We start from the raw sequence: 24,145 nt of genomic DNA, 5'->3' as shown, positions 1-24,145 counted from the left end.
AAGGCGTATTCTTATCATGCTGTATAGAATATGTGGCCTTTGTAGACAGATGACTTATATGCAAACCTTAGTTCCACCTGAGTGTCCTAGGTGTCCTAAGTGAAGTTACTGTGCCTCCCAGAGACTCAGCATTCTTACTGGTAAATGAGTAGAATCATGTCTACATAATTAGATTGCAATAAGGATTAAACATCAAATTTATAGTACTTGGATCAGAACATATGCACCACAAATAATTCTGAAGGACTGTTCTGAAGAAATATTTTATAATAAGTAAAATGATGTATTTGTGGTTTTTAAGTCATTTGCATCTTACCTTTTTCTCTCTATTCTTTATATTTTTAGTAATATTGAATGTATTGTAGGTAAGATGTATTGTTAATATGATCCATTCCTAACTAATTAGAAATCATTTCCTATGGAACCCCACCAGGATTTTATCATCAGCCAATCAGTATATTGTATTTAAATAACTATGATTTGGTTATTTAGAAAGTTATCAATATCTATTTTATAAAGATGAGACAATTTCTATTGTTGGGCATTATCTAAATAAAGTTTTTCCTTCTCTGAACATTTCCTGAATGTTTAGTAAACAGAGTCCAAGACGTATTCAGAGAAGATTATCTCTGAAGACAGGTATGTTTCCTTTTAATTTTGTCAATCTATAAGAAATTTTATCACTCTTCAACCTGCTTGGATCTGTAAAATAATGATCATAAAATATAAATATACATCATCCCCTTTCTTAAGGAGACAGACTTGGAAAAACAACTTTAACATCAAATAGAGAAAATAGAATATTGAACACAAACAAGTCTGTTATTTAATGTAGGGACTCAGAGTGGTAGAATTCACTGAGGACCAAAGTTCAGTTAGGCCAAATAGAAAAAGGGACTTGAGATCTACCTTAAAGGATGGGTACTTTACTCTCCTGGAGAAGTTATTCTCTCTCCCAATTTTGGGATTCTTGAAGATTAAGTTGGTTGAGGATTTTATTTAAAATGGTCCAACTTTTATAATTCATTCATTAAAGTTTAATATTGGACTTGGGATAAAACATGATAGTAAAGAAAGTATTCCTGACATTTCCACTCTTACTGCTCTTCAAATGATTATTATGCAGATGAAAAATTATAAGAAAAGCAGCGTTTCTAGAATGAAACTATTTCTATTTTCATATTTTGTGTCAGCGTTACATGATTTAATACCCAGAGAAGAAATGTGACTACAAATCTACTTCACCAGCCACTTTTAACTAATATGTATGAAATACATCAGAACCAGTGAAAATAGTTTACTTTTTCATTATGTGCTGATAACATTTGCCCTTCTTATCCTTTTTCACATAAGTCAAAGAATATTCAGAATATGATTAAAAGGCAAATGCCTAAAATACATAATCTATAATATGAATTTTTTATTGATACATTTTGTGTAACTCATATAACCATCTCCTTTTGTGATCTTAGATACTTAGATTTCCTCCTGAGGAGTCTACAAATATTCCTTTGAGTAGAATGCATTCAAATTACTTTTCTATAGAGGTCATAACACTTTGAATTTTAATGTCTACAACAAAGAAAAAAACTGCAACCTCTATCCAATTTAAGCCAGTTATAGATTTTGAATATAAGTACTTAAAATATCTTTTAAAATTACTGTATATTAAATGTCCTGGGTGGTACATACACTTGATATCTATATACATTTGCTCCCTAAATCCATATAGTCTCTACCTCATAGCTTTTTATCTCTCTTCTCCTCTTTCTACATTAAGTGTCATTTATATCTGGCTCCATTCCACCGTGACCCTGACATCTTGAACTTAGTTCTATCCTCTATATCTAGAAGAAAAGAATAAAGTGGGTGGGATGCTCTTACTATCATTTTCCTTTTTCATATATACCTTTCTAAAGCAATAATGCAAATAGAAAGAAAAATAGAGGAAAAGCAGGTGAAAGGCAGCCAAAGAGAAAGAAGAGTTATTGTCCCTACTCTTCTTTTCAAAGTAATGAAGGCTTTTTTGTGTACCTGATCAGCAGACTAAGATAGTTCCATCTGTCACGTGGTTCTACAATATGGTGTTCCTTATTGTAATGATCCTCAAACTTGTAAAGGTTATTCAACATATGTGTTTTGTGTTGCAGTGAAAACTCTAGGAGGGCAGGGCTCATATTACATTGTTCATCACTATATGCCTAGAATCTAGCACCTGTGTATGTATGTCTAATAATTAATAGTAAAAAAAAAAAGATACATACATGGTCCTTGCCCTTGGGACACTCCTATCAATCTAGTAGGAAAAGATATATAGCAAAACATTGGAATATGATGCACCAAATGTTGTACTAGAGTATCTGCAATGTACTATGGCACCAAAGAAGAGGGATCCTGTGTGTCTCTGTGGCAGCCAAGGAAAAGTGTGCAAAGATCAGGAAAGATGAGCAGATATTTATCTGGATGTGAGGACATTCAACCAGAAAATTGGAGGAAGTATGGAATCAGGACTCTCCAGGCAATGGGAAATACAACTTCGTAGTTTGTATTGCTGGCATGTTAGGTGTGAGGAGAAGAGGATAAAGTCCGAGAAGCTTGTGATAGGTTGGAGAAAGGGACTGTATGACATCTTTAGGAATTGAGGTTGTATTCTATAGCTTTAGAGCACCGTTAAAAAAAATTTAAGCAGGAAACTGATGTTCATAAATTTCCAATGTGGAAAGATTACTAGGTATCATGGAAGACTGACCACTTTTAGCTCTCATTTACCATTCTATGATTAAATGTTATGGGTTGATAATTTGTTTTCAGGATGAGATTAATCTCCTTTAATTTTTATGATTATCAATCATGGATTCCTTATTCTCCTATCATATTGAGAGTTTTCAACAGAATACCTTCAAAAGAAAATACAAAGAGTGATGGCAGTAACTTCACACCAGTTTAGCTTTTATCTAATAGGAAATCTGAAATGGGCCCCATGAAGTGTTTAGTTGCTACATATATTAAATGCTTCATTTGAAATAAATGTATTATAATTATTAGATATAGATTAGATAAAGATATATAGTTTGGGTTCATAAGGAATGACTGAGGGTAAAATTGCAGGCATGTATGACCAACTGTTAAGTAATTAATATTTATGCATGTATTCACTCCAGAAATATTGTCTTCACTGTGTGCCAGGTGTTATACTAACAAAGGAAATACAACACTGTCCTTATGAAATTTACAGCCTGTTAGGGTAAATGAGCATTAAACAAATAGTCACAGAAATTATTTTTTAGTTACAAACTGAGATAAGTTCTATAGAGGAAAATAACAATGATGCTTGGTATTGTATAACAGCATTGTTGACTGAATACGGCATAAAACTGGAAAATAGCAATTTAAAATGGAATCTGAAACATAAATATAAAATTTGACTTAGCACTTCTTAAAAACAAATATAGGAGAGACAGTGTCCTAAGAGATAATAAAACCCATCTTCCACTGAGAAAAAGACTCTAAGAAAATGTGGTCTGGTTCCAATTTTATTGGAAGATTTTATCATGGAAATAATGGTAAAAAGAGATAAAGCTCTAAAAGTGCCCAAAATATGTTGTGCATTTAGGGCACCCAGCACTCATCTCAGCATAGGAAGCAGGGAACCATTTCATAAAATATAACATTGCCAGCAGCACTGTAATTTAAGAAAGAAGGTTGATGGTTCCAGCAGATAGCCTCAGATCTTTTTGTGCTTGCAGGTCTTTTACTTATTAAGGCACTGACCAAGGCCACTGACAGTTGATATAAGTGCAAAGATGGCATAAAAATTTATAAACTTATTTGTCACCCTAACTTATTCTAGATGGTTAACACTAAAAATGTGAAACAAGTATGTTTATGAACTCTATTTGTTCTACTGAATTTAATAAGAACCTGAGAAGGTGTCCAATATCAGAAGTTCTGCCTTAACATATTTTGACTATATCATAATGGATATATTATAATGGATTCAATGTTTCATTCAAAAAGCATTTGTTTAATGCCTATTGTGTAATAGGCACTGTGCTAGATGCTGGATGAAATAAGATGAATAATGGATGGTTGATTACCTATAACTGACAGGTAGCCTGATTTTTAAGTCATTATTTAAAGGGCTTCAAGTATTTGGGTATGTGTCTTAGAAACATTGATCAGATTAAACACTTTCAAAGCAGAGGAATAATTAAGGAATTACTGAAGCTTTTTGAGGCAAATCATTGATATAATGTACACTTAGTGATTATAGTATAGTCACATACCCACAAGACGTGTAAGTTACTATTCTTCAGGAAGCGCAAGAAAGTATACTTGGAGAAATGACAAGCTAGAGGAAACTTAAAATTATGAGTAGTCTACTTCATAAAAATATCTTCCCAGACCCAAAGAAAACAAACACCAAGATGTTACCTAATTCTCTGTCATACACAGCACATAATATCATCATAATGAGCTGAAATAACTATGAAATATAAAACAAAGGAAATTAAAGTTCTTTAGGAAGTGGGCATTGGGGATTTGTCATTATAAGTAATGGAAATACTTAGCCAGCCCCTTAGAATTTTAACAAAATATTTAAAGGATTTGGGTGCCATTAGGAAAAACAAAAGCTGTGTATTTTTCCCCCAAATTGGTTTCATCAGTTTTGATATACAAATATATTTAAATAACTCTTGTAACTTTTGTCCCCCAAAAGTATTTTGTAAAAAGACTTAAAAGCTGGGCATGAAGTCATGTCTTAAAGTAAGTATTGTGATGCAAATTCTTATGAGCTGATGCTCATGAAGCATATGGAGCTAATAGATGAAAAAGAACATGCAAAAAATATGCTACTTGATCAGTAGTGCTGTGATAATGTGTAAATTCAAAGCTAGGCAGGGACAAGCAGGAGATCTAACAAGAAACAACTTATTTTTGATAGAGCTGATGTAGTAAGAGTAGTAATTATTGTTATCTAAGGCAGTGCTTTTCAAGTTGAGGTTAAAATAAAATAATTGATGGGGACATTAATAGATATGAATGAAAAAATTCTTCCACTAAAAATAAATTTAATCATTTAAAATATTTTTTAAACTTTTTCCTTTGATGGAGAGATGGAAACCTTTTATTTTGTTAACGTATAATGTGAATTTACAAAAGATATATTTGTTATGGAGTATTCTTCAAGCTTATCTGACCAATGAATTCTTTAAAAGTGAAACACAGAAGTACATTTCCCAAAAAGAGAAGTGTGTGGGGAAAATCCAGTTTAGGAAATATTGGTATAATGAGTTTTAGAACGAGAATATTTATAGAAAGCAAGAGTGATTTTTTTTCTGACCTTTGTAATTGATTAAAGCATGCAGAAGCTTGATTTGAAAGTAAGGAAACTTTTGGCAGTATGGATGGGATATCTCCAGTATGTGTATGGATAATGTGATTTTAGAATATTTCACTAAAGCATGGTAAGTATTAGACTTGTTGTGCAACCTTTAAAGAAAAGCTATTTATCAATCAGTAAGCCTCCTCAAGAATTAAACGTAATGCTAACTCCATTTCCTTTATCATTTCTATATTATCTAGATGTACTGAATAGGATAAGGAAAATGTTTGGTACATACTTAAATTGGTGTGTTTGTAAAGAGCATGAAAAGGACAATCAAATGAGCAAATGAATAAACTATGTGTAGTAGATTGCTATGTGTAGTAGCCTGCTGCTAGGCTAGTTGTAGTGAATTAATGAAAACTGGTTAGTCAAACAAGATGACCTTTATTTATGGTTTTTAAATACATATCAGAGGAGACCAAAAACACCCCACTGTCACTCTTATATTTTGTCAAGACTGCCTCAATCAGATATAATGCTCCTCATAATATGAAACATTGGTTGAGAGCAGTTTGAAAATTAAGATAGATGATAGATATAGAGAGATGATAGAAAGGAAGAAAGAATGAAAGAACGAAAGGAAGGAAGGAAGGAAGAAAGAAAAAGAAAAAGAAAGAAAGAAAGGAAGAAAGGAAGAAAGAAAGAAAGAAAAAGAAGAAAGAAAGAAGAATAGATAGATATCCTCTATTCCAAAGGGTTTACAATCTACTTAGGAAAGTAGATCACATCTTGAAAGGTAAATAATAGTAATACTAGGTGACCTAGCCTGAGTGTCCAGTGAGTGACCAAGGTAGAAAATAATATGGGCTAGGCTAATCCATTGAAATCTGAAGTGGCTAAGGGGCAGAATTTAAACTGAACATTTTTATCGGAGTAGTATTTGGAAGAGAATATAGGAAGGAAACTTAGAAGCAGAAATTTCCCTGCTATAATTAGGAGTGTTGCACAATAAAAATAAAATATTTAAGTTCTAATTATAGGAATGGATAATGCCCCTTTTAGGAAAGCTGTGAAAAAATGTATAGAAGCCATATAAACATTTCTTCTGCATAGATTGAAGATTATGTTAAAGAAACAGCTCTCTACCTGGACTTGGTAGATCTTCAGTCCTCCAACTTTTACCATAAGCTACTAACTTTTTTTGATTTTTCTTTGTATTTCTGCTTTTTAGTTTGCCTACTCTTGCTAAAAGAGCAATACTAGACATTAACTAAATATCCTTGCCCTCTATCCATTTCCTTTTGTAGATTTCTACTTATCGTTTTATTATTTTTCCAATGGTCTGTGTTGAGCCTGCCTTTAAGAGAGAGATATTTTCCTCTTTCAAAACAAAATGTTATCTTACCCTTCAAAATCAGAAAGGCCACCTGCCCTATTTATTTTGTTAAACTTCTATTTTCTGTCATTTTCCAGTTGTTTTTTGCTGCTGATTATAAATACTGGCATACTTTGGAGCGTTTGGAAAGAGCTCTGTTGTCTCATCATGTAACCTTTAATTATGAAATTTTGGGTTCCTGGAAAGCATTAACGAACCCTCTCTTTTCTTAGGTTCTCCATATAGAGACAAAATCACCATAGCAATTCTTCAGCTGCAAGAGGAAGGCAAGCTGCACATGATGAAGGAGAAGTGGTGGAGGGGCAATGGGTGTCCAGAGGAGGAGAGCAAAGAGGCCAGTGCCCTGGGGGTTCAAAATATTGGTGGCATCTTCATTGTTCTTGCAGCCGGCTTGGTGCTCTCAGTTTTTGTGGCAGTGGGAGAGTTTTTGTACAAATCCAAAAAAAACGCTCAATTGGAAAAGGTAAATGTCACTTTTTTACAACTTAACACAATCTTTGTTATAATAAAACGAACTTTTTTATCTTTCCAACCAAGGGAAATACTTAGAACTGTGTTAATGGTCTTCTGCCATTCATTATATAACAAAGGTTCATAGAACGCAGGATCACCTTCGTAATTTTTAATTTAAATGTAATATTTTTAATTGAAGCCAACTTCAGGACAAGTAACTATTTTTTGTCTTACTGAAGTCTGAAAATGGAGAAACTTTTGCTGCTCCAAGTTCACTGTGGTTAGTTTATTAGGGGAATATAATTAATGAAGGAAGCAAAACTCATTAACTGTAATATGAAGAAAAAATTTCTTGCAGTTAAAAAGTGCTTTAAGATACGATACTCATTAACAGTTTCAAGTTAGAGAGTAAACGAAATATTTATTTGAAGATTTTTGGTCCAATAATTTCTAATTTGGAAAAATCTTAATGTGCATTGTGGAAATTTTAATTAATTTTCTACATTAATGAATATGTGAGAATATTGTGGTTTCTTCTTTGCCACTTAATGTTATTCTTAATGCATCCTTTATTGCCTTGCACCTGAGTCTTTAGAAGAATATATATAAATCTCAAAAATATTGAGACTATTGCGATTTTCTTAGTATTTTAATATATTTAGTCTTTTGTATAAATGTCTTTATAATCTGTTCTTTAAAAAGGCTGTGATCCTGGTTCAGATTATATATTTCTAGTGCTATAGTTCCCTTAGTTCTATAAATATAAAGATGAATATTTATAGATAAATCTTTCAGATGATACATGCTACTTTTTTTTTTTTTTTTTTTTTTTTGTGTGGTACGCGGGCCTCTCACTGCTGTGGCCTCTCCCATTGCGGAGCACAGGCTCCGGATGCGCAGGCTCAGCGGCCGTAGCTCACGGGCCCAGCCGCTCCGCGGCACGCGGGATCCTCACGGACCAGGGCACGAACCCGTGTCCCCTGCATCAACAGGCGGACTCTCAACCACTGCGCCACAAGGGAAGCCCCATGCTACTTTTTAATATAACTTTATGACTCTGGAAGTAAAATGCTGCTTTAGCATTTTTAAGCCTTCTGGAACTTTACTTAGTCATTTAGTATTTAAATATCTCTTTTGTTTTTAATTAAAAAACATTTTTAGATCTTAAATTTTAGACCCTGCATCAGAGTGAGATTATATTCTGTTAAATAATTGAAAGGTTTATGAACTTTTATTGGTAAATATCAAGAGTAGAAATATGATATATTCCTTCATCTTTAATAATTTATGATATAATTATCCTTTCTGAAATCAAGGATACAACATTCTTACATTTTACTTGACTACAGGACTTAATTCCTAGAAATAATGTTTTTATAAATGACTATTTTGATAGCCCCATTCTGTCTACAAGTAAAATAACCAATTCAAAGGTTTGAAAAATTTGGACAGTTATGTGATTTATTTTCCCACAATATTCAGGATGGCTATATCTACTGACTTGCTAAATCGAATATCTTTTGCACTGGTGCGACTGAAAGTTAAGTCTAAGTACACTTTTTTTTTTTTTTTTGCGGTATGTGGGCCTCTCACTGTTGTGGCCTCTCCCGTTGCGGAGCACAGGCTCCGGACGCGCAGGCTCAACGGCCATGGCTCACGGGCCCAGCCGCTCCGCGGCATGTGGGATCTTCATAGACCGGGGCACGAACCCGTGTCCCCTGCATCAGCAGGCGGACTCTCAACCACTGCGCCACCAGGGAAGCCCTAAGTACACTTTTTATGTTATGATTCTTATTACAATGTCAAAATGAGTTTTGGAATCAAATGCAAAGAACTAATCAGAGATGAAAATTATTAACCCTTCAATTTTTATTTTTACTATAATTTATCAATAAGTGTGATATTTGGTTAGTTAATGCTTAAAATGAGTCCAAAAATAATAGAAGAAATTTAGATTGTCTAGTTAGAACTTCAAATCATCCATATGTAGTGGTTTTCCCTCACTTACAGCTCAGTATTAAAATAAAGCACATACATTAATCTCTTGACAGCATGCAGTAGTCTGTCGCCCTTTTCTCTCTGTATCCTGTTCATATGATTTACCTGGGCCATGTCTCTACGTACAATTATTTTATAAGCATTCTGTTTTTTTTTTTTAAAGGACATGGGAATTTACTTTTGTAAAATCACCTTTACTTTTATTATAAATAACTAGTTTAGCTGAATTTTTCACATATTGACCAGCTCTCAATTTCTATGGACTTCTATGACCTCCTAAAACATTAGAAAAAGGAAGTCAATGTACCTTTTGGTGCTGAAACAGATAAACTATTATATTGGAAAGAAACAACTGTGTTGATATGACATGAGCGTTCTTAGTTACATTCGCCGATGTTGTCACACTGTCTCCACAAATCTTCATAATGAAATTCAGATTCTCTAGCTAAGCAGAGGAGGCACTTCAGGATCTGTCTCTGTCCACCACTGTAGTTTTATCTTCTGCTTCTCCCTAGTTTGCACCTGTACTCTAACCACACTAAATTACTTTCAATTTTCCAAGGTCAGCCAGCTTTTTAAATCCTCCTCCCATTTGACCTGAGCAAACTTTGTCCATTTTTCTACCTGGCAAACTCCCACTCGTCATCTTAGATTACGCATTCAAGACGAGGCATCAACTTGCCAAGAAAGCTTTACCTAATCAATAGGTATGATGAATCTGGGTACAGGGCGTGCTATTTCCACAGGTGGTGTTAGGTTTTTATTTTCTATTACAGTGAAAAAAATATGACCTGACCTGTATGTCTCATTTTTGTTAGACTTAGCTGATTTCAGAAACTATCATCATTCCAAAAACATTTGCTCCCCCTTTGAGAAAGTTGGGAATGTGTCTTGTCCATTTCAAACAACATCCATCCTTTTCTCTGGAAGCATTTGCACATCTCCATGGTCCCTTAGCAAACTATTTTATTCATATTTGTTGATTTCTTTTTTAATTTAATTTCTTTTTAATTATTTTTATTTTTAAAAAAATTTTATTGGAGTATAGTTGATTTGCAATGTTGTATTAGTTTCAGGTGTACGGCAAAGTGAATCAGTTATACATATACATATGTCCACTCTTTTTTAGATCTTTTCCCATATAGGCCATCACAGAGTACTGAGTAGAGTTCCCTGTGCTATACAGTAGGTCCTTATTAGTTATCCATTTTATATATAGTAGTGTGTATATGTCAATCCTAGTCTCCCAATTTATCCCTCCCCCCCCTTACCCCTGGTAACCGTAAGTTTGTTTTCTACATCAGTAACTCTATTTCTGTTTTGTAGATAAGTTCATTTGTGTGTGGGTGGCTCTCTCCCTATTAGACTCTTACTTCCTTTAAGAAAGTAATTTTGATTTCTATTGCCAAGGTCTCAGACAGTGTCTGCTGGCATAAGATCTTTCTTTCCTTATTCCTTTCACCCTTGTCCCCTCCTTCCCTCTTTCCCTTTCTTTCTTTCCTTCCTTCTTTCTTCTTTCTTTCTTCCTTCCTTCCTTTTTTTTTCTTTCCTCCTTCCTTCCTTCCTTTCTTTCTTTTTTCTTTCTTTCTTTCTTTCATTCTTTCTTTCTTTCTTCTTTCCCTTCCTCCCTCCTTCCTTCCTTTTCTCTTTTTCTCTCTCTCTCTATTAAATAATGAAGTTGATTCCAGTAACTTATTTAGAAAAGTCTCTAATAAAGAATAAAAAAGAACTATTTTTCCATACAATTCAAAAGAACTATGTTTATAAACTAAATAATAATGAGTTTATTAGAAGTGATCCATTTTATTTACGGTGATAAATTAGGTTCTTGGGCTCAATTCTCTTTCATTTTTCCTGAGAAAAAGATTTTATTTTGTTGGGCTATATGGTTTGTTTAATACCTTACTTAATTTATTAAAATTAGCTGTGAAATATTCCTAGATTTTCTTATAAGATCTGCATGAAAACATACAGAAATTCATAGTTTATACTTATAATTGTGTCTTTAACTGAAATTTTTAAAATTTTAAAAACAAAGTAAACATTTCAAAAATTATTCATTTACTCAACAATTATTTATTGAGAACCAAACATGAAATGAATTGCATTTACGCATTGGAGGAAAGCAGGATATATTATTCACGACTCCAGCCCCAAAATACTTTATCATCTCTTTTCCTTTCTCCTTCTCCATTTCTTTTTTCTTTCTTTAATTTATAATATTCTAGAATTTTGTAAAAGAGCAAATTAAATTTTCTATCTTTATCTGAATAGGCAGGCAGATAAAACATACACACAATCTAGTTGAAAATGAGGTTTTTGTTTAAAATTTATGAATAACTAATATATTACCATGTCAAGTCTTACCTCCAATGATGATGGTGATGATAAAATTAGTGATAATTATTATTATTATTTAAATATGAAAATAAAATGTCTCTTATAGCACATATTTTGTAAGATATTAATGGAACAAATAGGTCTTAATGACTATAATGTTGTTATATTTCCAAGTTTTTTGATAACTAAGAGTAGTATAAGAATGTAATATTTTTAAATGAGGGTAGGTTAAAACTGAAAACAGAAGATAATGCTGAAATATGCAGACCTTATAAAAATCCCAAAATTTTAAATTGCATTCCTTTCCAATAACCACAAGACGGTGTATTACAATTTTTAAAATACTTAATGGTTTTAATTTTGATGCAAATATTAATGCATCAAGGATATATTGCTTTTCATTTATTCAGACTTGTAAACTAAATAGATATTTATTTTTTGATGGTTTTCACAGTATAACCTGACCATTTGGAAAGATACTCAAAATGTTTTTCTTTTCTGAATGTATCTGAAAAAATATCTAACCAACATGTAGATTTTCTAATTGATTTTCTTTTTGCCTTAACTTTTCCCTGATTTTAAAAATATTACTAATTAAGGTTTATTCAGTAAGCAATCCAAGAAACTTCTGTACATCTTAGGCAATTAGAGCATTTCAGGTTACATGGATTTGTTTGAAATGTCCTGTGTTCACCTTGTAAATCTTACTTATAACTGAAAAAAAGCTGCTTAATATACAGAATTTTATTTTCTCTGGTAATATGTCATCTTTATGATTATACATTGGTTTTGTAAGCATGAGTTATAAATGATTGTAATAATTTTAATTTTTATAAAAATATTTTATGACAATTATGGTGTATTAACTTTTTGGAATTATTCATCATTTCTTACATATTTGAATGTCTTATTTTTTTTTTTTTTTTTTTTTTTTTTTTTTTTTTTTTTTGCTGTACGCGGGCCTCTCACTGCTGTGGCCTCTCCCGTTGCGGAGCACAGGCTCCGGACACACAGGCTCCGCGGCCATGGCTCGCGGGCCCAGCCGCTCCGCGGCATGTGGGATCTTCCGGGATCGGGGCACGAACCCGTGTCCCCTGCATCGGCAGGCGGACTCTCAACCACTGCGCCACCAGGGAAGCCCCGAATGTCTTATTTTAAAACGTAGAAATAATTCTTCCCTCTTGATTTCCAACAAAAGTAGCAATATAATTTACATAGTTGGAACTTTTGTTTTTATCTGATATGTATATAGAAATATTTTCTTTTCCATGTAATTGAAAATGGATTTGCCTGTACAAATTGTTTCTTATTGAACATCAGGTTTGAACATGAATCTTTGAGTCTCTTGATATGAAAAACTTAATGACAAAATATCCCTTTCTTATTACTTAAGTATAAACAAAATGTAGTAAATATGCCTGAGAAATAAAAATATAAAAATTATTGCTCAGATATTGAATTTCTAAACTATGTGTCCTGTCTTGGATACATATTTTTTGTTCTAACGTCCCTCTAAGATGATTGAAGTACATTTTAAGAACTACTTAGTATGGTTGTTTTTCAGGATATAGTCCATTGTAGTCTACATAGTTGTTTGCATTATAGAACACTGGTAAATCTTATCAAAGATAATCGCTAAATAATACAATAATTTCCCATCACTGAAAACTAAAAAAAAAATTTGAGGACACATGGAATATTCTTCAGTGTATAGTTGAATAACAAATATAAAAGGCAGTTGTAACTCACAGTAGAAGAACAAATAAATGAAACAATGCAATCTGAGGAATAAGAAGATAATCAGAGTGGCTTAGTTTAAACCTGCAAGACTTCACTCTGTATGACAGACTCTAGGTCCATCCACCTCACTACAAATAACTCAATTTCGTTTCTTTTTATAGCTGAGTAATATGTGCCACATCCTCCTTATCCATTCATCTGTCGATGGACACATATATATGGAATCTAAAAAAAAAAAAAAAGGTTCTGATGAACCTAGGAGCAGGACAGGAATAAAGACGCAGACGTAGAGAATGGACTTGAGGACATGGGGAGGGGGAAGGGTAAGCTGGGACGAAGTGAGAGAGTGACATGGACACATATACACTACCAAATGTAATATAGATAGCTAGTGGGAAGCAGCCACATAGCACAGGGAGATCAGCTCGGTGCTTTGTGACCACCTAGAGGGATAAGGAGGGTGGGAGGGAGATGCAAGAGGGAGGAGATATGGGGATATATGTATATGTATAGCTGATTCACTTTGTTATAAAGCAGAAACTAACACACCATTGGAAAGCAATTATACTCCAATAAAGATGTTAAAAAAAAAAACCCTGCAAGACTAGAGATTCTGGGTGAAAGATTATGCACAAGGAAAACACTTTTCAAAGCTGGCTGAATCTGTATTTCATGAATCAGAAGAATGAAAAGAAGTTGTTCACAGATCCTTATGCAGAAATTGCTTCCAGAATGCTGAAGAATTAGTTCTAACAGGAGTAATGCTTTGTAAAAGAAATCATTTGTTGGATAAGATATAGGAGCGTAGGGAGATGCATGAGGGAAGGGATGTGGGAACAGATGTATATGTATGACTGATTCACTTTGTTATAAAGCAGAAACTAATTTAAAAAAATAAAAAAAAATAAAAAAATAAAAGCAAAAAAAAAAAAAGATATAGGAATGCAAACATTGTCATAAATCATCAGTAAAGATTTTATTCCAGTATTTACATTTTCCAAATAATGCCTATTTACAAACCACAGTATATTTGTGTTTTTCATATGTGGGATTTTTATTTAATATATGGAATTTTAATTTAATGTACAGAATTTTAACTGCATTTAGCTGTTCAGAAGTTAAAGTTCTGAGTACTTTTTTTTTTAACATCTTTATTGGAGTATAATTGCCTTACAATGGTGTGCTAGCCTCTGCTCTACAACAAAGTGAATCAGCCATACATACACATATGCTGCCACAGCTCCTCCCTCCCGTGTCTCCCCCCCCACCGCCCCATCCCACCCCTCCAGGTGGTCACAAAGCACCGAGCTGATCTCCCTGTGCCATGCGGCTGCCTCCCACCAGCCATCCACTCTACGCTTGGTAGTGCATATATGTCCATGCCACTCACTCCGTCACAGCCCACCCCTCCCCCTCCCCATATCCCCTAGTCCATTCTCTAGTAGGTCTGTGTCTTTATCCCTGTCTTGCCCCTAGGTTCTTCATGACCTTTTTTTTTTCTTAGATTCCATATATATGTGTTAGCATACAGTATGTGTTTTTCTCTTTCTGACTTACTTCACTCTGTATGACAGGCTCTAGGTCCATCCACCTCACTACAAATAATTCAATTTCGTTTCTTTTTATGGCTGAGTAATATTCCATTGTTTATATGTGCCACATCTTCTTTATCCATTCATCTGTTGCTTAGGTTGCTTCCATGTCCTGGCTATTGTAAATAGAGCTGCAATGAATATTTTGGTTCATGCTGAGTACATTTTTAATATAATAAAATTTAGCTGTGAAGCATGCTGATATTTAGAAGTTAAAAGTTGCAAATAAACTTTGGACAAATAGTGCATTTTGTATTGTTTTTATGTTACTGCCTTTCTCTGAGAGCAGAGTATCTCTCAATTTCCACTAATAACCTACATAGGGACTAGCTGGATGGGTCTTAAAAATGATTTTACATATAAATATAAAATCATACTTCAAAATGAGATGCTAATCTTCATTTTACTCACTAAATAGTTGCAAGTAGTTGCAAATCAGCAAAAGGATTTTTAAGTCATTCATTTATGATAACTCATCCTCTTTTTATGCCCATAAATAATGTTTTAAAATAAGATTGTAGCTGATTTTCATAACTGGCTTTAGAATTTTTAAAGTGTAATATCTCATTTGAGTACGAAGTTACTCTGAGAACTATGCAAAGATTATTATCCATATTGTGCAGATGAGGATAAGTATCTCAAGGGTCAAGTGTGTTTCCCAAGGTCAAAGATGCCTAGACGAACTCTATTTACACTGTATCACCCTACACAAAGTGGAGGTAGAAGATTTAACTATTTTTCTTGACAGTTTTTCTCTCTGATGTTGTGTTGACAAAATGTGTGCAGTAGGAGTTTGAATTAGATAGACAGATTATGGGCTTTGATCATGAGCCCTGTATAGTCATTTCATTTTCCTGGACATTAAGCATGAGTTTTGAAATAAAAAAGACTTGGGATCATTCTTCAATTATGTTCAACCTTGGATAAAATTACTTAACTTTTTCTATAAATCTTTTAAAATAAATAAATGAATGGGTTACAAATACACCATAAATGAAAATGTTTTTGAAATTAATATAGTTTATATACATAGTTTTTGCATGTGTCTGGCATATAATAAGCAGCTGTTGTTATAATATAATTATTATTTTTATTTCTAAAGCTGTTACATTTTAACTGCTGTACCTTAAAGGAAAGAGAGGTCTCTGGAATTAAGCATTAGTTATTTGGATGTTATATACTTTGTTGAAAAATTGTTATTATTATGATTGCTAGCAAGAATATGATGATTAACACTGCTTTTTCTTAAAATTGATTTTACAGCTGTATCAACTAAAGTGGTGTTGAAGCTTGTCAGACCTTATATATTGATATTTCTGGCTCAAGTAGGGAAAGTGTGAAAATGTGTAATGATGCCCCGTTTTTCTCTGTCTCATTGTATTTGCAGAATGCAATATTTTTGTAAGAGTTAAGGTTTCTGAGAATATTTTAATCTTTGGTTATGTTTATCATTGTAAAATAATCCAGGCTAAAGAGTAGGATGCTTTGTCATTTTATCTATTGAGAAAAAATAATTTAGCCCCATAATTTTTTTCTGACTGATTTATTATTTAGTGTTCAAAAAATTACCATTTATTAAGAGGAGAGTCCAGGTAGAAGCCTCAGCTGAAATTCAAATCACTGTTAATGAGGCAGGCTAATACAATAACACACTTACAGAATGGAAGTCAAGAGAATAGTGTTCCTCTTTTAGCCCAGTTACCAGTTATATGCATACCTGTCTGACTGCACAGCTTATCTAAATAATATAATTTTTTTTTAAAGAGAGCTGCTCTAAAACTGAAAGTAAAGATCAAAGTTGCTATATAAATATATTTTTGACATAAGTGTCTTAACTAGTCATTTTTCATCTCTCATTACTTCACTGTTACATTCATATAGCCTTAGGTAAATTCATACTTCTGATGTATAGCATTAGGTATTTGATATTTTTAAAAGACTGCCAATTAAAGAGTACAAATCAAAAGGAATGGGCCATGTTAAATGACATTTATCTTCCTCATTCAATGCACCAACATTTATATAAAATATTGCATATTACAACCAATATACTTTTTATTTCCTTTTAGTTATTATTTAGTTAATTTAATTATTATCTAATGTGGAATAATTTTCTGCAGGGATTAATTACAGTGACTGTTTGGACTTGTCTCTACCACATGTGATCTGGAATTCTTGGTCAAATGGCCTACAGCATCAGAAATTAATTAGAAAATGTCTGAGAATGAACGAGGTATCCGTAATCAGTTAAATAATTTAAATGACAAACAAAACAAAACAGTTTGGTTGATATACGCTAGTATATATTAGGACATTGCACCACAAAATCGGTTAGAAGCAGCTTAAAGATGTTTTAATAGGGCTTCAAATAGAAACTGTATGCAAAAATGGTTGGAAATTATTCTGAATGAATATTGGAATATCATTTAGTTAATTTTATACCATCAAAGAATAGGACAGCAAGATGTATAAAATAGTTTCCTCCTTAAAATATATATACTAAATAGAGACCTGATAGTAGCATGTAATATTTATGATTATTTCTCTATCAATTGATAAATGACTATATATTCAACATGAAAGTGATGAGCTTCAAAGTTAAAAAAATTAAACTGGTTATTTTTCATCAGTGGCTGTTTTTTTTAAAAAAAGACATTGCTAAATATAAAGGTTTTAACTTAAAAATGAAATTTAAATATATCAGTGTTCAATGTGGAGCATGTTTACAACTAGATTTCTAATATTAAAAAAATTTATGTACTTCTCAAAGTGCTGTCACATCATGTTATCATATAAACATATCTATAAATTAGAAAGTTAAGCTATTAAGAATAAATTATTCTATTACACCAAGAATGATATTCTTGAGAACATTTATCTGCAGACTATTTATGTGTTGTCTTTTACTTAAAATTAAAAAAGAAAATAGCTTGTTTAAAAGGCAATGTATATATAGCCAAATTCATATTTTTAAGGTTTCCAGACCTTCATTGTTTCAATTAGAGATGTGTAAATACAGGTTGCCTCATTAAATATAGTGAATTTTATAATGAGTTTAATAATTTAAATGCAATTATACATGCTAACAGCTCAAAGATTTAAATTTTCATTTTCAGGAATCTTCTATTTGGTTAGTGCCACCCTACCATCCAGACACTGTTTAGTAAACTTTTGAAACTTACTAAAAGAGGTTTTTAATAATGGTTAGTATCTTTGCACCTTTCTTTTTTCTTTTTGTAGTCTGTTATATTGTGCAGAAACATTTTTGTTGTTGTTTTCACCCTAAGAAACTTTATTTAATGACACAATTCATGTGTTTCTATCTCTATGAAGTAATTTGAAAAGCGTGGTAGTTTTCTTTCTCTCCCTTCCTCCCTTCCTTCCTTCCTCTCTCTCCCTCTCTCTCTTTTATTCTTTCTTCTTCCCCTTCTCCCTCATCCTCATCTTCTTTCTTCTTCATTATAACCCAGGAAATTTCCTGTCAAGCGCATTCGGGTTTTTCAAAACCTTATTTCATAGTTCAGTAAAAAAGACGTTTTAAAAATTCTGATCATGATATGAAGTAGGAAAGATAATTTGTCTCTGTCAAATGACAACAAGTTAGAACTTTAAAAATCAGACGTAGTAATTTTTTGGCAACATACAACACAGGGAAACAACTATATTTCACAATCATCTCTACAGTTTCAACTTTAGATTTTTACATAGATCAAGATATGGAATTTACATTCTAAAGCTTTAAAAAGAGAAAAGAATATGTATTTGTCCTAATGCCACAAGTGAACTGTACTTTATGGTATCATTAATTTTTAAAATTTGTCATGTTGATTCCAAACTCTTGCTCAAATCTAAAGGTTTTCATAGTTTTGTGAAGGATTAGAAATATTATACAAGTGAGAAAAGAACCTATTGTCTTATGGTGACTATATTAGAACCTAAGATAAAACTATTTTTTAGGTAAACTTACATTGATAGATCAAAAAAGAACTTGCAAAATTCAGCTTATTCAGAGAAAAAATTAACAACGTGATAAATGACATTACATAATCAAGGCTACTGATTACTTAAAGGTTTCTTGATTAAAATTTTCACTTTCTAATGGCTTTGTAAAATAGAGAAAGCCTAAAATAGTAATGGTGGGGTTACATGTTTATAATTTTCATAGCTTCTAAATTTGTAAATATAATTTACTTAAGATAACTTTAAATTATAAAAGATAAAAGTATTGTGATCTTTGGGGCAGGGATTTTACCTATGTTTTATGTTAATCAGAATTATAAAATTTACATTACATAAAATTGCTTAAAGGAGTTTAAATGTATTTGTAGTCTGAAGTTAAGTATAAGATATTAATAGTTTACTTTTTAACTTACTGGAAATAAAATTGAGTCATTTCATAGCTGAATGGGTATGTATATTTATACGATTTTTTTCCTAAGAAAATCAATTGTTTAGATCACTGTCTTACTATGGACAAAACAATATTTCTATTCTATCACTTTTTTAAATTAGTATAATTAAAATGTCTAAAACTTCAGGTTGCCAAAGACAGTGTTATAAATTATTTAACATTTAGAAAATGTACTTGTTTTAAATGAAGGCTTATTTCAAACAATTCAGCATTAGCCACATCCTATAACATTTTAAAGTGTCGATGGCATCAAATTCTGACCTTGTTACATTATCTAATCAATTCTTCTGTTAAATGTTTCAACAGAGAACCAAGACTAAGTTACCTCAAGACTATGTATTCCTCCCTCTTTTGGAGTCAGATTTTTCCATTTCTACAGTGTTGTCATCATCACCATCTTCATCATCATTATCATCATGTTCTTAATAAGTACATCTAATAGTAGGTATTAAGCAACAAGAAACACTGTGTCCCTATACTGGCTGTCAGGTGTCATATAGATCCTTTAATAGAAATAGAATTCATGAATTTTGGAACTGTATTATTTAACACATAATAAATAACGCATAGAAATAACTCCATAGTTAATGGGGAATTCATGTGTAGCACATAATCATCTCCCATTACAAGTACTAATAAATTAATATTTTTACTAATTTAATGTTATTAAACAAAGTTTTATCTGATTAATTAGATCACTTGTACACAACGCATTTTACTAAGGTTCTGAAAAAAAACTTTTTTAAGCTTTTTTTAAGCAACTGAATTAGAAACATTAAAAAATAATTAAAATGTTAGGGTCATGTATGGCTATTGTTAATTCAGTCAACATTTAAAGAACATGTGTGTACAAGTCAGTGCCATGAGCACTTAATCTCTGCTCTTTACAATTCAGTGAGAGGGATGCATACACCCAGAGGCCAGACAGAGAAACATGATAATGAATGAAAAAGACTGAATTGAGTGAAAATAATGAGCCTGGTCAATTGGAAAGTGATTCCTGAATAAGTTAAAATTTGAGTCATGTCCGGAGGTAAGGGATAAAGCTGGATTGATGTGAAAGATGAAGGAACTCTGCTAGGTAACAGAGCAAGGAGAAGCAAAGTAGAAAAAACTTAGAGGTCCAAAGAGAAGGGTGTGTTTAGAGAAAAAAGGAAAAGGTTGGGGGGAGAGATGAGGTAGATCTGACTCAGAAAGGTCATGATAGAAAAAAGAGGAGGATTGGATTTCACCTGTTTCTTGGACAAAAAAATACTATTAATAACCGGTGTTTAAAACAGTAGATTATCTGATAATTGCGAGCTTTTTGAGAATGGCCTAGACATAGAGTTGGGAAGATCACTAAGGAAACTGTTCAGGAATCCATAAAAGAAAAATGAGAATATAGCCAGGAATGTACAAGAAGTTATTAGGGCAGGGTCAAAATCACAAAATTTGGTATCAGAATATCTTGCTGGAGGTGTAGGTGTGAGCTGCAGAAAGTGACTTATCCTTTCTCTGAATCCATTTTCTCTGTTGTACAGATGCCCGCCTTAATTCAGTATTAGTTTGTGTCACAGAGGTGATGTATACAAAGTATATTTTTTAAATATAAGGCACGTATATGGTATTAAATATTTTTTATCCTGTATTATTTTGGAATTAGCCTAAGCTGATAAACAGCAAAGAAGCAATACCAAAAGCAAAAAAATAAGTCTTCACATGTATATTTAATTAGGTTTATTTCATTATGTTTCCATATCACTTTTTGGAATTTTGTAAATTTTTCATACTTGTCCACGTTTTTAGTTGTTGTCCACATTTTTAGTTCTTGCACAGAAAGAGTCTAAGTCTTAGATCATCTGAATGTCAACAACAATGTGAAACTGGTTCATGAGTCTGATTTATATGTGCCTAACACACGTATCTCAATTAGCTGTGGAGGGAGACTAACAAATTTTTGTTTCACGTTTTGACTCTGTAATAGGAATTTGAGGAGTGTGTAATAATGAGCCCCAGATATACAGAATTTCTGGCAAATCTATTGCCAATAAAACAGGAATTTAGAAAAAAATTACATATAGGGTCATTTTTTTTCTTCATGGAATAAATTATTTATCAGCTCTCAGTTATCAAGCTGATGATGACAAAGAAGTTAATATGTGTGCATGGATTTTTAATGTGATACAATGTCATTTCATGATTAGCTCATACGTGTTTGTAATCATCATCGATAGTTTTACAGGCAGAATCACAAAACGATACAATGAATAGCAGAAATTATTTTCCATATTTTATGTCTAAATGTGTGAGTACTATTTTTGTTCTGTTATGAAATGCACGAAGAATCCACGTTTAAAGAAAATTTTCATATCTCATGTTGTGATCTAAAAACCAGTTCATTTTTTTCTAATTTTTTAAAATAGCAAAAATGGATTTCTGGTAACCGATTTGTGTATATGTGCTTATATTTAAATTTTAAGGTCGATTTATATCTTTTTTTTTTTTTTTTTTTTTTTTTTTTGCGGTATGCGGGCCTCTCACTGTTGTGGCCTCCCCCGTTGCGGAGCACAGGCTCCGGATGCGCAGGCCCAGCGGCCATGGCTCACGGGCCCAGCCGCTCCGCGGCATATGGCATCCCCCCAGACCGGGGCACGAACCCGTATCCCCTGCATCGGCAGGCGGACTCTCAACCACTGCGCCACCAGGGAGGCCCGATTTATATCTTATAATGTTAATTTTATATCTGAAAATCTTATTCAACATATATGTAATGTATGCATTTCTAGTTGGCAGTTCACTTCTCTATCAGGTGGAGATTTTCTTTAAACTTGTCCACTTTGATAATATATTTTAATTATCATGATTTGTATGTTAAAATTGTAATAATTTGTTATAATTTTCATAATGGAGTTTTTCAAAACTTCAAGGCTGCTATGTTGACAAGTCTTTGAGAACAATTTTAATATTGTTTCAGGACCGTTGCCATTGATCTGTTTTGTAATATTTCATTTTCTGTGTTATTCTGTAGAGGTCCTTCTGTAGTGCCATGGTAGAGGAACTGAGGATGTCCCTGAAGTGCCAGCGTCGGTTAAAACACAAGCCACAGGCCCCAGTTATTGTGAAAACAGAAGAAGTTATCAACATGCACACATTTAACGACAGAAGGTTGCCAGGTAAAGAAACCATGGCATAAAGCTGGGAGGCCAAACACCCAAGCACAAACTGTCGTCTGTTTTTCCAAACAATTTAGCGAGAATGTTTCCTGTGGAAATATGCAACCTGTGCAAAATAAAATGAGTTACCTCATGCCGCTGTGTCTATGAACTAGAGACTCTGTGATCTAAGCAGTTGCAATGATCAGACTTGAGTTACAGGCATCATGGAGAACCAAGTTACACGGGGTTAAACTGTTTATCATGGGTTCCTCCCTTCTTCTGAGTGAATGTTACATACGCATTTGTGGCTGGTTTCAAATGCAGTTCAGTAAGAAATTACAGGTTCCTTTTGAGGCCCAACTGTTGCCAGGAGATGGAGCATAATTGCCCCAAGGGTAATGAGGTAAAAAAAATCATTAAGAATAAAAATACTTGGAATCAGCAAAAACTGTAGTGTTGCAAGAAACAATACAGTCTTCTGAACATCCAGATAAGAGGGTAGTGATGTTACTAGCCCCCAACTACTCAGTATAATGATCATCTGAATTGACAATACGTGCTTATAAGATGTGATAAAAATGTAATGCAAAACAAATCTGACTTTCATGGCAAGTGGAATATGAAGCAGATCTTCATCAGTGTTTTTCTTTCTTTTTCTTTCTTTTTGTTTTTTCGACAGTCTGTGTCACTGATTGAGATAGAAATGTCAATTACCAAGGAAATAATGTTTTCTCTTATATTCACCATGGAAGGAGATTTAACATGTAACTCTATCAAATCCTTACCTATTCCCCAGACACCCTTTCCCCACTCCCACACCAAGAAAAAAAGCAACAGTTGGTTCAGAGATTCTGAGTCAAAAAGGATGATGTTTTGCAATCTTTGTCTTAAATTGTAAAAGAGGGCTGAGTGTTGATAGTTCTGTGGAAGACTGAAACTTTCATTCTAACATTCAGATATGTTAATCCAAACCCTCTTTCCTGCTATAAATGAACTTGATGGAGCCTGGGCAGATCTCAGTGAAAGGATAAAGGGGACTGGTCATCTAAAGAAAAGTATGTGTGGTGAACTTTGACATGGACTGCATTTATCAATACAGTCACAATGTTAAATGAACAAAATTCTTGAGCAGTTTTTTTCAAAAAAATGTTCAGGTTTATTTGTGGAAATGCAAGATTTCTATGAAAATAGTTTTTGTATGGAAATTTTTGTAATACTTTTTATCAACAAAATAAGAACATGCGTTCCTGTCAGGGGTGTGATGTCAAGCATGAATGGTAGTGCGTGTGCACCACCAACGTTTGGTGAAAACTATTTTTATCAAGAAAAAAAGGAATCATAGAAGAGAAATATTTTCAAGTTAGATAATATAAAAGCTAGGTGCACTACCACCACTGCTTACCATGCCACACCCCTGGTTTCCACGAGGCTGATAACATACTGTAACGAACAATTGTGTGTAAAATGGTAAAAGACATAGAACTCTTGACAACATTGTGATGACAGTTGAGTGCACACAGTTTGCTGTTTGAATCCAATGCACAAAATTTTAAAAAATCATTAAAATTATGTCCATTTTACTTTCATCTTTGACTTTCATTTTTCTCTTGTATGGGTAAAGGAATACACAATATGCTCCTTGCATGAAGGGAAGTATACTTCCTGAATTCTTCCAGGTCATCAAGGATGGCCACTTCCCAACTACATGGAGAAAAGAAGAAAAAAGCTCAGGCCATGAGCTATTCAGAT

The 24,145-nt window shown here is 33.0% G+C and overlaps 1 protein-coding gene across 5 annotated transcripts in view; it reads left to right on the top strand.

Moving 5' to 3' along the window:
• Nucleotides 1–23,918, top strand: part of GRIK2 (glutamate ionotropic receptor kainate type subunit 2) — a 648,281-nt gene extending 624,363 nt beyond the window's left edge. For 4 of the 5 annotated variants that reach the window (XM_082633753.1, XM_082633752.1, XM_082633755.1 and 1 more), the window contains 3 exons: nt 6,938–7,188; nt 19,566–19,700; nt 22,270–22,360. In XM_082633753.1, coding sequence (XP_082489879.1) covers nt 6,938–7,188; nt 19,566–19,685 — 371 coding nt within the window. In that variant the 3' untranslated portion in view covers nt 19,686–19,700; nt 22,270–22,360. Of the gene's footprint in view, nt 1–6,937; nt 7,189–19,565; nt 19,701–22,269 lie in introns of all 5 variants that reach the window. The other variant, XM_082633756.1, reaches the window with a different exon arrangement.
• The last annotated feature ends 227 nt before the right edge of the window (nt 23,919–24,145 follow it).

This window comes from Mesoplodon mirus, assembly GCF_964341445.2.
Source record: "Mesoplodon mirus genome assembly, chromosome: 10".
NCBI classification, from domain to species: domain Eukaryota; kingdom Metazoa; phylum Chordata; class Mammalia; order Artiodactyla; family Ziphiidae; genus Mesoplodon; species Mesoplodon mirus.
This window is presented reverse-complemented; position numbering and strand designations above follow the sequence as displayed.